Raw genomic sequence first — 13405 nt, 5'->3', positions numbered from 1 at the left:
AGTAGCCACTCACCGCTCTTTCATCTGCATGAAGAAAATGACAACTCTTAGTGACTTAAGGGTCTGCACATTGTCGAGTATCCAGCAAATGATGATGTTCATGCATTTTGTGTTTGTCCTCTACAGGCACAACTTGCTGGACTCCAAGATCAACACTGTGCTGTCCATGTGCCAGGACACCAACCTCCTCAACCCTGTGCACGGCATCGTCCAGAGTGTCGTATATCACGAGGAGTCGCCGCCACAGTATCAACCCTCTTATTTACAAAGTAAGAGTTACTCCCAGCTTTTGGTATCTTGACATTTTCATCCCGTTATATGTTCAAACTGTGTTAAACTAAACCATTACTGATGTCTTTTCCCTGAACAGGCTTTGGCTTTAATGGACTTTGGAGGTTTGCTGGTCCTTTCTCAAAGGTGAGAAGCAGTGCTTAATTTGTAAATCATAAGGTTCCGGAACGCAAAGTGCATATGACAGCGCAGGGATGACGAGACGGGCACAGGAACATACGCAGAAAATGGTGCTGAAAACAACACGCAAATTCCCACTTGCCATGCTTTGGGACTTAAAAGCCTCAATTTCAGATAATATCCATGGTAAAAATGTTGTGACAAATTTACAATTATTTAGGCTATACTCTGCACAGCAGAGAAAATTGCCCACATAACCACAGGTGGGACTTACAGTACACAGTCAGCAATTAGTTTCTCAACAGGTCTAAGTTATAAAACATAAAAAACATCAGAGATTACAATAAATAACACAAACCCATTCTTTTGCGAGTATCATTTCTTCATCTTCTCTGGCCCCAAAGTTCCCACCGCCTTACAAAATGTGCAGCCCAAACCCGAATTTCCCACAAGGCTGTTTCTCCGGCTGTTGGTGGTCCACCTGGCTGACTGCTGCCGCTGTAGCTGTCCCCCACTGTGGGTGGCGCTAAACCTGACCAGCTACAGTAATATACAGTCTAACTTGTAAAACAGAGGTCACGGAACTGCGGACCTCGGTCCAGGGCCGGACCCCCAAGCTGTCTGGACCGGACCTCAAGCTGTCCAGACTAATACATGTTGCAACAACAAAAATCATTTTTTTCTGCGGGTTTGCAGAGCGGAGGTGGGCAACAAACAAAAACCTTAGCGGTGTTGCGTGTGAGCCAACCAATGGGAGTGAAGCATTTGGAAGTTATTTTTAGAACAGCATGTCTCACACTCGCTTTCCAGACTCCGTGGAGTGACAGCCAAAAACTGTGCCGAATGAAGTTGGAGGAAGAGGCGAAAAGGCACTATGAGACGAAGCATGCAGCTTTTTCGCAGTTTCCCTATGAACTTTGCCATCCGTTCTCAAAAAATAGCGGAATTAAGGGCTCAATATGATCGCACCTCAAGGCTCATAGTTCATTCATTCACTGCACAGCAACGCGCAAATGAATGCTCCCTCAGAATAGCGTGGATATTGGGTCAAAACAAAAAGTCTTTGAGTGACGCACGGATTGTCAAAGATTGTATGAGTGCAGTTGCTGAAACTTTGCTTGATGGTAAGCAAAAAGAAGGGGTCTGTCAAAAAAATAAAGCAAATCCCCCGTCAGCATCCATAACCCAAATAAACCCAAATACCCAAATAAATCAACAAATAAGCTGCACTGGGCTATAGGCCGCAGGATTCAAAATGAAGGAAAAAAGTAGCGGCCTATAGTCCGAAAAGTAAGATATATAAGTTATAATAATAAAATGGTGAGTTTTTTTTCTTCTCTCTCTGCATTGAATTTGGCTGTCCACATAGTAATGGCATTAACAAAGTTTGTCCCTCACCCCGCAGCAAACCCAAATTCCAGACTATGCCGAGCTGATCGTGAAGTTCCTGGAGGCGCTGATTGACAGCTACCTTCCGGCAGCTGAGGAAGAGCGAGGGGAGGAGCAGTTACGGACACCCACTTCCCCTTATCCTCCTACCAGCCAGAGCCAGCTGAGCATCACTGCCAACCTCAACCTGTCCAACTCCATGACCTCACTGGCCACCTCGCAGCACTCACCAGGTTACAACACCATACAAACCGTTGCTAACGTTTTCTATTATGATGGATCAGATGTGCCTACACTATTAGGGCTTCTGCGGGTCCTTAAAAAGTCTTAAATTCAAAATCCGGTTAATCAAGTTCTTAAACTGTCTAAAATTTATTGTAAAATTGCAGTAGGTACAGTGGTATAAAACATATCTGAACCTTTTTGAATTTCTCACATTTCTGCATAAAAACACCATCAAATGTGATCTTATCTCTGTCAAAATCACACAGATAAAAAAAGTGTCTGCTTTAACTAAAACCACCCAAAAATTTATAGTTTTTCATATATTAATGAGGATAGTATGCAAACAATGATAGAAGTGGGAAAAATACGTAAGTGAACCCTCTGCCTAAGGAGACTTAGGCCATGTCCACACGTAGCAGGATATTTGGCAAAAAGAAGAAATTTTTCTATGGTTTGACCTATCATCCACACACACACACACACACACACACACACACACGCACATTTAAACTAGGGGTGCTCTATATCAATTTTTTGAAACCGATACCAATAACTTCCTGCTCCTCAAAGCCGATATTGATACCCGATAATAAAATTATAATTTTTTAAATGTATAACCTGAGTTTTTGAACACCTGGAGGTTTAAAAAAAAAAAAAAAAAAAACTAGTGGTGGATTCAACATAGATTTGCCTTTAATCTCACCAGATTTTTCATAATGAGATGAACAAAACAGTGTGTTTCACTTCTGCACTGCCCGACAGCCAGCTAAGAATGAATGCACTTCCATAAACCACAAGGCTTGGTCTTTTTTTGCTTTTATGGGAAGACACTTGTCTTAATATTGTGACTGTACAACAGAAAAATACACATATTCAAATCTCAATATACAACTGCACAATACACTTATATACACAACTATTATATGTATAGCATAGCACACTAGCTTGAGCTACTAAAGCATTGGCTGGCTTCTATAACACAACTTATGAAGTTCTGTACATATGACCCTTCACCACAGGAGTAAACATATGTTGCACATTCATATGTTATAGTAAACATAAAATACTTACATATATTTCCGAGGCGGAAAGGTCACAGAAAGCTTTCACGACTGTCAATGCTACCAGTAGACACCGCAATGTGTAAGTGATTGAACCAAACTACTGTAACAAAAAATTGATGGAGTGAATTATTCTGACCAGCAGGTGGGAGCAATGCCCCGCAAATGGTCAACTGATTTCCCATACAAGTGTGTAAACTGTAAAGCCAGAACAGTCCATATTATCGGTCCTATTATAAATGTTATTGGATTTATCGGGATGACGTCATAATTCCCATTATGGGACCGATAATTATCGGACCAATAACCACCAGTACTAACCAGTAAGCACCAGTAATTTGAACCAGGGTTCTTAAGAACGACGGGTGAAAGTAAAGAAGTACGAATTCTGCGTTTGTGGCCCCATCATGTCGACACTGATAACTGAAGATTTAACTGAAAACGTCACTGACGGCGACAAACTTTGTCCTCACGTCACGTTTTTTTTAATTTTTTTTTTTTATAACAAACTCTTGCTGTGCCTTTTATTGAAGAATGGTATTATGGACTAGGGCTGCAGCTATCGAATATTTTAGTAATCGAGTAATTGACTGAAAATTCTATCGATTAATCGAGTAATCGGATATATATATATATATATATATATATTTTTTTTTTTTTTTTAGGTAAAGAGCAATTATATACATGAGAAAAAAGACATTTAATCCAATATTGAACCATTTTCAGTCAATGTCTTTATTTTCGATGTACATTTTTGAAAACAGCCAACAATTGCATGTAAGATGTGACTAGAAAAAAAAATTCACTGCTTTCACTCAAAAAACTTCTAGATCTTATAAAAAAACAACAACATATTTCTTACCTAAATATGTTATTACCAGGGGTGCACATAATTTTTTTGCCCAGGTTCTCAGAAGAGGACCTGGAGATGTGACTTGGTCCTCATTGAGCTTGAGAGCTGACCCGCCTGATGCGATAAATTTATGACAAGCTTTACTTAGAGCCAATTAACTTTAATTAATTATATTAACAATTAATGCTTGATTAACATCAACTGGCACAACAAAATTGCCATTACTTTGAAGTGAAATGTAAAGAAATAAAAAGCACCAATTCAAAATAAAGGGCATTATGCGGCTCCCACATTAACTCCAAGCCTTTTTAAAAGTGGGATCTCCTCCTCATAAGACCTCATTGAACGTGCATGTTTAGCTTTGTAAAATGCGAGCAAAAACACGTTTGTCAGTGCATGTCGCGTTTCATTACCTTTATTCCGCCCTATTCCGCCACTTGTCCATAGGGCGAGTGGGTTCCTGTTTGACATCGATAGCTTGTTTAATTGCCACATGCTTTCTGTTTTTTTTCGTGCTTTTCAAAGTTTGGATGGCTGAAATTCTTTGACCCTACATAAAATGCGCTGCTCTTATCGGCGACATTGGGATTCTCACGGCACATTTTGTACCGCATTTCCGTGCGAGCATCATTTGCTTCTAGCCATGGTACCTCCTGGAGCCACTTTTCAGCAAAAGTCATTTTTTTCGGTAGCTTCGGTGACGTCTCTGTCGTCTGTCTGTCTTTTGACGGGGGTGGGGGAACATGGAAGTAATTACTCAGTGTGGCCTGCCTGTTCGACATTTTGAGAAGTTATTTTCTCGTGTCCGCCGCAAATACAGTGGTCAGCCATCGGTACGCAAAAGCGTATGGAAGCCGTTGAGGGCCAGCGCGTTTGTCTACGTCCAGTACGCATGCGCGCATGCGGACCACTTATGTGCACCCCTGGTTATTACGCTTGATAACACACATCACTTGAAAGCTACATGTTTTTCCCACGTGTTTCAATTTAATTTCCATTTGTGTCAAGCTATTTTTAAGTTCTAGTTTTAAGTTAGTCTAAACTGTAAGTACTGATAGGATTTTGAGTTTTTGCAATGTTCAAAATAAATATGATACCTGCTGTATTGGAGCACATTAGGGACCAGTGCTACTTGGTGTTTTATTCAGCAATGACTACTGAGCTAAAACTGACAGTTAGCTTTATTATGTTTTAATTTTACACCCTCATCACTTTACAGCGCTATGTTTTTAGATTAAATAAAGCTTGTATGTAAGACACGTTAGCCACGCATCGACAGTGGTCATAATCAATAGAAACCTAGCCCTCAAAAGGGCTAACGTTACGTGAGCGAGTGACAGTAACGTTATATTTATTAGCGATGAGAAGTCTACTGCTTAAAGATGGCGGCTGTTTACTAACGCTGCCCAGACGCGGCCCAGTCTGTCATTTCGCATCTAGTCCTACATGCATGCGATATCTATGAGACGCATCGGACACTACCACACTAGCATCATGCGGGCTTAGTTTTTAGCAACGTCTACGTTAAGAGTGTGACAATATCTCGATACAGCGATATATCGCGATATTTTGTAACCCGATGGGTTATCGATATGCTCCCGCCAAGAATCGATACTTTTATTTAACATACTGGCCATACTATGGAGTATGGATGCTGTAAACTGCTCAATGTTTGTTGAGCAATTCCTTGGCGGTCCACTAGGGGCGCTCGGGAGTGGCGGTGAGGGTAAAGTGCGCACAAGTTGTCTAGAGAAGAAGAGAGGAAGCTCAAGTGGGTTGAAAAAATAAAAAAGCTCCGTGAGAACGGTGGAGGTAAAAAATGAGAAAAATATTGCTACAAATCACACATGGGGACACACTTTAGATTTTACACCAACAAGAAAGGAAGTAAGGTGAATAAGGACTTTGCTGTATGCAAGAATTGTCTAAGAAAAATAAGTTTCACTGGGAGCTGGTGACGTAGTGGATACCGGAGTTTGTGAGCTTCGCTTTCATCACTTGAGGTAAGAAAGTTATGCAATGAAATTGACTTTTTAATTTACATGTATTATTTCGATGACATTTGGTGTTGAATGATATACAATAAACCAGGACCCTAAACTGGATGAAAATGAATATCGAACAAGCCCACATGAATTTACCGATTTATTTGATATTATTTGAGAACCAATTTCCATCTAGTTTACTACACAAACTGTTATGACTGTCATTTTGATACAATAAGCTATAAAATGGTTTGAATAGGTTCCAAGATATATAAAGTGATGTGCATGATAATTAATGTAGCCTACATATTAAAAATAGGTGATTATTGATGTAGCCTACATATTAAAAATAGGTAATTATTGAATTTTTAATTTCTATACATTCAATTCATATTTTTTTTAATTCAATACTTCCAACACAAAAAAAATCAGGATTTCAACTCAAACGCTATGAAGTAGCTAATATTTTTTGTTTTATTTTGTTGTTTTTAAGGTGAGGAAGACTGTGACTGAGCAAGTCTGACATCTTAAATGCTGAAGCAGATAGCGGAAGTGCTCAAACCAAGCAACAAAGGTCATATACGAAGAAAAGACCCACCAATTTTATCATTGCCCCACTCCAAGCTCAACTGCTGACACCTACGGCACTTTTTATTTATTTATTTTTTTAAAGATTTAAAACTTTAAAGAAATTAAGGGTGCCATTCATCATGATCTCTCCAAGCGATATCAGTGGTCGTGGTTGGTTTCCTCTATATGTGCAGGGGCACAATTTGCAGTAGATTTATATTTTACAGCAATGTTGCACAGAAAAGGTGTCACTGCTTAATAAATGACTTAAACAGTATTTTTTCTATTTTTAAATATCTTTTTTTTTTTTTTTTCCCGTTTCAACAGTTGTATCGTAGAATGTCATGTATCCAATTTCTGACCAATATATCGATAATCGCTGTATCGTGATATAATCATTATCGTGAGCCTTGTATCGCAAATCGTATCGTATCGTGAGGTGCCCTGAGGTTCCCACTCCTAGTCTGCGTAGTTTGTAGCGGCTGTCAGCTGCGGTAAGTTTTTTTTTTTTTTTTTATTGCTTCTTCCTCTACGCACGAGACGTCAGCGCGTTGTCCCGCATTAAAAGTAGTCCGGGCAAAACGTGATGCTTAGAGCTGGCAAAATTAAACGATTCCTCGAGGTGAATAAAATTACTCGGATCAGTTTTTAAACTCGAGTTACTCGAGTTGCTCGAGTATTCGTTTCAGCTCTATTATGGACAATTATTTTATTGTTATAAATATACTTATAAATGAATGAAAGCGGTTGGCTGTGGAAGTTTTTTTTTATTTATTTTTTATTACAAACGTGCAGGTGTGGACGCAGTTATTTTTTCCCAATGTATTAGGGCAGGATCCTCGGCTTTAAAAAACCCTGCTAGGTGTGGACATGGCCTTAAAAGTTGTCTACAAATAGAGTTTGGCACTGTTGCTTCTTTCCCAAGGAGTGGCCGTCCACCAAAGATGACGCCAAGGGTTCAGCGCAGAATACTCAGAGAGGTAAAAAAGGACCCTAGAGTGTCTGCTCAAGGCTTACAGAAATCAGTGACACAGTCCAATATCTATGTGCACACATCAACTATATGTAAAACTATGGCAAAGAATGGTGTTCATGGGAGGACTTCACGGAGGAAGCCACTGTTGTCTAAAAAAACATTGTTGCTCGTTTAATGTTCTCAAAAAGGCACTTGAGGATATTTGTCAAAATATATTGTTCAGTTCAGTTTGGACTGATGAAACCAAAGTTGAATTGTTTGGGAGTAACACACAACGTCATGTGTGCAGGAAAAATGGAACAGCTTACCAATATCAACACCTCATCCCCACTAGGGGCACCCCATGATTCGGTTCGATTACAATTCAGGGTGCCACGATTCGATTATTGAACGATAATCACGGTATTGACGAAGATCACGATTATCAATGCATCGTACATTACTAATTAATAAAGAAGCCAAACAAATTTATGTCCATTATTTATTTAAAATATCCTAACGATTCAACAGGAACGATGGAAACATGCCCATACAACAAAAAGCTGCCCTCAAGCTGCTTTTTTAGTTATTTATTTTTACAAGAAAGTGCAAAAACATTAACCATTTTAAAGGGAGTACTTACTTGTATTTCGCTCAACAATACAATAAAATTTACACAGGTCGAATGAATTCCACATTTTCTGCTAACAAAGTGTCTTTACAAATAAGACCTCTTTTAACCAATATACTTTGTTTTCACAGATTTCTGTACTATTTCGCATATTTGTAGTGTTACCGCTGTACTTAATCATGGTTTTACACGTTCTGCATATAGAAATGCATGTTAGGGAATTAGCTAATTAGCTTAGTGCTCGGCGCTAACTATTAACATCTCAAAAACAACAACAACAATAAAGGCGAAACAGTACAAGAGGGTTGGTACTCACCTCTTACTGACGCACACGGGTCTTTGCAACACACTCAGGACATTTTTCAATTGACATGAATTGAAACTACTACTGGACAACTGAAAGACAAGGAGCAATGAACTATATCTCGCTCTAAAAACTAACTTGTGTATAGAAGCGCGACCGCCAGGTCTCTGCCTGTCTCATACACAAATTTATTTTCCAGTCTTTTGAAAAGGAGTAAATCTCTCGCTCAGTAACCGGCGGCATCCATCATAACATTGTGCGTGCTTCCGTTAAAGGTGTCCGGGAGGCAGACGTGTCTTGAATTTCGTTCCGCTACGAGAGGCTGTCATAAAGTTATAAGGGAAAATCATCTTTTTTAAACCTTTATGAATCGTAATCGAACCGTCACATGTCGAATCACGATGCATGTAATAACCGATTTTTTGGAACTCCCTTAATCCCCACCGTGAAGCATGGTGAAGGGAGCATCATGCTTTTGGGCTTTTTTGCTACCTCAAGGCCTGGACAACTTGCAATCAATAATGGAAGAATTAATTTAAAAGTTTATCAGGATGTTTTGCAAGAAAACCTGAGGTCGTCTGTCAGACAGTTGAAGCTAAAAAGATAACGAAGAAGATAACAACAAGATAATGATCCAAAACACTGAAGTAAATCAAATTCAGAATGGTTTCAGAAGAACAATATACACGTTCTGGAGTCCAGACTTGAACCCCATTGGGATGCATAACTTAAAGACAGCAATTCATGCCAGACATCCCAGGAATATGACTGAACTACAGCAGTTTCGGAGAGAGGATTTGGGCCAAGATTAGTCCTGATCGATGTGCCATCTGATCTGCAGCTACAGGAAGCGTCTGGTTGAAGTTATTGCTGCCAAAGGGGGGCCACAAAATATTCAATGTGATGGTTTACTTACTTTTTCCTCCCTTCTATCATTGTTTGCATACTATCGTCATTAAAATATGAATCATCTGTGTGATTTTGACAAGGTTCAGATCACATTTGATGGTGAGTTTATGCAGAAATGTGAGAAATTCCAGAAGTTTCATATTATTTCTCATACCACTGTATTAAATTTCTAGATGCTGAGGAAATCACTATTGTGCGATGTAAAGCTTCTGATGATGTATATTTGTTTGATTCATGGCTGTGCACTAAATATGACAGTTTGGGATTAATATGTTTTATAGTACCTTGTTCACAACTTCAGCGTACGTCAGCGACATACTTTATCGACCTACATGAAGTTGGCCCCCCATCAGACGCAAATTTATAGAAAAATGATGTAATTCGTTTGTGCTGCTATCATTTTTGAGATATAAACAATTATTTTATAGGTCAATATGAGGTCAACCAGCCCCCCATTTAAATTCAAAATGGTTAAAAATAGTGTCAACTGTTTGTGCTACGTTTGTGCTGTAAAAATTTGTTTGTGCTGCTATTATACCCACAACCGTAGTGGGAGATTTTGCCCGCCTCAGCATCAAAGGGGCTCTTGGAGTCTTATCAGTCCTGTTATCAGTTGGATATCGGGCGTTCTCCGGTGTTCTTTGTGTTGGGACAGGGCATCCCCCCATTTGTTCTGGACTGTCCGGGAGAACTGATTGGGAGAGTTGGCGGTGCAGACGTGGGCTTGTAGATGTCCTTCCTCGTCAGCGTTAATCTTGCTCAGTCAATTGCATGACGCACATGTTCGGCTTCCGAGATAAGAAGGCGTCATGTATCTCTTATACCCTATATTCTGCTTGTTTTCCTTAAACTGTGATATAAGTGCTATTTATTTTATATTGGGTGTGTTAGTCATACAAACAGTCAAACTGTAAATATGAGAAACGATACTATTCCCTGATTGATTATATTAAGTGTGTTAGAGTAACACAAACAGTCGATTGGTAAATACGAGAAAAGTAACTAGGTTACTTTTTGAGGCTTAATCAGTAATTACAGTGCTGCTCGAAAGTTTGTGAACCCCACAGCGATGGTCAGATTTTTTGTAAAAAAAACTAAAATAACCTTATTAAATGTTAAGTTATACCCAAATCCACAATACTGACATTCCAAATAATGGACTGAAACAAAAGAAATAGTTATATTGTCATTCTTTATTTAACAAAAGTGGTTGATTTAAGAAAAACTCAGATATCATGTGTGCAAAAGTATGTGAACCCCTTCAGTTAATAGGATATTGCGCCTCCTTTTGCAGAGATTACCTCAACCAAACGGTTTCTGTAGTGACTAATCAGCCTCTCACATCTACTTTGGGGGATTTTTGCCCATTCTTCCTTGCAGAACGCAGTCAGTTGAGAGAGGTTTGATGGGCGTCTGGCATGAACTGCTCGCTTCAGGTCCCGCCACAGCATTTCAATGGGATTTAGGTCAGGACTTTGACTGGGCCAGTCCAGAACACGAATCTTCTTCTTTTTCAGCCATTCCTTGGTTGTATTGCTGGAATGCTTTGGATCATTATCATGTTGCATGATCCACCTTCTGCCAAGCTTTAACTTCAAAACAGATGGCGTCAGGTTATGTTCTAGGATTTGACAATATTCCTCAGAATTCATGATTCCCTGGACTATGTGGAGTTGTCCAGGTCCTGAGGATGAAAAGCAAGCCCAGATCTTGACATTCCCACCTCCATGCTTCACTGTTGGGAGAAGGTTCTTTTGGTGGTATGCAGTGTTGACTTTTCGCCAGACATGGCGGTTTTGGTTGTGACCAAACAGTTCAATTTTGCACCTACATCAGTTGATGAAAACTCTTTTTAATTTAGTCTCGACAACACAACTGTTAAAAAAACAAAAAAAAACGACTGAATTGATTGATTAGGAAATCAGGTTGAAATAATAGAAAATTCCAAAATGTTGAGGGGGTTCACAAACTTTTGAGCAGCACTGTATATGACTTTTTCAAGTAATCTGTGACAACACTGCACATTAGGAACTAGCAAGCATAATCCGTCTCTGTCTGATTCTAGGTGTGGATAAGGAGAATGTCCAGTTGTCCCCCAGCTCAGCTCTGTCCAGTGGGGGTCGCACTCGCCACGGTTCCGCCAGCCAGGTCCAGAAGCAACGCAGCTCCGGCAGCTTCAAAAGAACCAGCATCAAAAAGATAGTGTGATCCGTCTATGAATCCCCCACCCCGTGGACCCCCGTCATGCTGCATTGAACTTTTTATGCCACCATTTGTATCCTTCCTCCATCAAAGTTGCTTTTCCAGGACAGGTGAAGTCATAACAGCTTAGCTATTGTGATGCTTGAGGTTATTTTCTAACATTCAAGACGGAATGCAGTGAAGAAGCTCAGTTCGGGGTGGGGGGGTGCTTCCCCACGGTCAACAATAACGCAAATTAAGGCGGGACTCTCAAAGGACGTGTGTCCTTCAATGAAAAGGCGAAAGGGACTATACGTATTGTGTAATAAAGGTCCTTCGCCAAAGTCACTTCCATGTTCGGCAGAGACGGACAAAAACAACAAGTCCTGATATTGAGGAAGATGTTGACGTTTTTTTTCCATGCTGTGCCTTGTCGGGATTTTCAGTGTGTACAATTTGTAAATGTCAAACCTCGGCGGGGGCAAAGAACAGGTACTAATTACGGAGGCGCGATGTCGGCCTCCAGTGATCGTCAGATATACAATCATCCATATACCCTATTGCCTGAAAGTATTTAATCCTGTACAGCTAGATAGTGCTACACAAATACTGTTCACAACTTTGTAAATAGCTCTGAGCTGAGTGTTTATCTGGCCTAATCTTGTTATATTTTTAGCGTAAACCGTTTTTTTTTTCCCCTCCAGCAATGTACACTTTTTAATTTGTTTACACGGTGACACTGAAAAAAAAGTTTGGTAGGCAATAATCCACAACTTTTGTCGATTCTAGGGTTACGATTGGCCGACCACAAAATCAGTCGTGAAGCAAAAAGAAATGAGTAATCATGTTTTTTAATTGCAAAAGTAGAATTTTAAATGACTTTATATTACAAATTCGTCAAATCAAACTCGCATGTGATAGTAATGTTCAGGCACAGCAATCAGTCCTCTTTTTTTTTATTTTAATTTTAGAAATAAAAGCTGCATCTCATTCTGAGTGAACAATTGGGAATAGTGGGTAAATTAAAATGAGATGTTTTATTATTATTCGGTGGGCCAAATGGATACGATCTCACAAAATGTGTGAAAGTCAGTCATCTCTACACTCTTCACTGTGACATATTGAGCTCATTTGCTTGCTGTGCTTCTCAAAAAGTTGTCAAATAATCCATTGCCTTTTGATTTAGTTAAAAAAAAGTTTTAAAAACCTGTTTTCTCCCTGTGCCACACAACCAGACAGTTTTCAGTTGTTTTTTTTTTTTCTAAGGATGATGTGTCCGTAACATCTTAACCAAGTGGTTGACTTGCACTAATTTAAAAACGGTCATCAGTAAAGAAAACCTAAAAATGTGGCATGTTTTATTTGATGTTATGCAAAATTAATGTCCGTAGTGTGCTAGTCAGACTTCAGTTTTTAATTCAGTATGTGTGACAGCTGTAAATACTTTGTGTACAATTTGAGATGGTATATTTACTACACTGTATATACATGTGATATTGTATCATTTTGTTTTTGTAAAGCAGTTAGGTTCTGTATAATAATATACAAATTGAGCTACTCCAGTGTTGGTAATAAAATGTTTTGCTCTCCATAGACTGAGCTTTTGAGTTTCTAGCTGTGTTCATTCATTACCAATTGGTAAGAAACGTTTCCATCTTTTGGTTTGCCTTTGCATTAAACATTAAGAATTTACATCACAGGTATTTTAGATCAATTAAAAAAAACTGCAAATGAAAATGAAGAAAAATTTTGCACAGCTCTGCACATTCCTGCTGTACATAGACTTCACTATCAATTGACAGGACACAGGGCCGATCCGTAGGGGGACTATTTGTTATTTTAAATATTTTCCAAATCCAAAGCCGCTAGCGACCAAAAACTAAAACAGTCACCTCCCTTAGGCATATATGAATCTCCATGAGCAGCAACAT

At 39.3% G+C, this 13405-nt stretch overlaps 1 protein-coding gene across 3 annotated transcripts in view; it reads left to right on the top strand.

The window, feature by feature from the left end:
- The window catches only part of nf1a (neurofibromin 1a), a 172839-nt gene extending 159765 nt beyond the window's left edge, over positions 1-13074 (top strand). For all 3 annotated transcript variants that reach the window (XM_057839706.1, XM_057839707.1, XM_057839705.1), the window contains 4 exons: positions 127-269; positions 371-417; positions 1817-2033; positions 11359-13074. In XM_057839706.1, the coding sequence (XP_057695689.1) occupies positions 127-269; positions 371-417; positions 1817-2033; positions 11359-11501 (550 nt within the window). In that variant the 3' untranslated portion in view covers positions 11502-13074. The remainder of the gene's footprint in view (positions 1-126; positions 270-370; positions 418-1816; positions 2034-11358) is intronic.
- Positions 13075-13405: the final 331 nt, after the last annotated feature.

The sequence above is a fragment of the Corythoichthys intestinalis genome, chromosome 6 (assembly GCF_030265065.1).
Source record: "Corythoichthys intestinalis isolate RoL2023-P3 chromosome 6, ASM3026506v1, whole genome shotgun sequence".
NCBI classification, from domain to species: Eukaryota; Metazoa; Chordata; class Actinopteri; order Syngnathiformes; family Syngnathidae; genus Corythoichthys; species Corythoichthys intestinalis.
The sequence above is the reverse complement of the archived record's forward strand: the minus strand, read 5'-3'. Positions and strand labels throughout refer to the sequence as shown.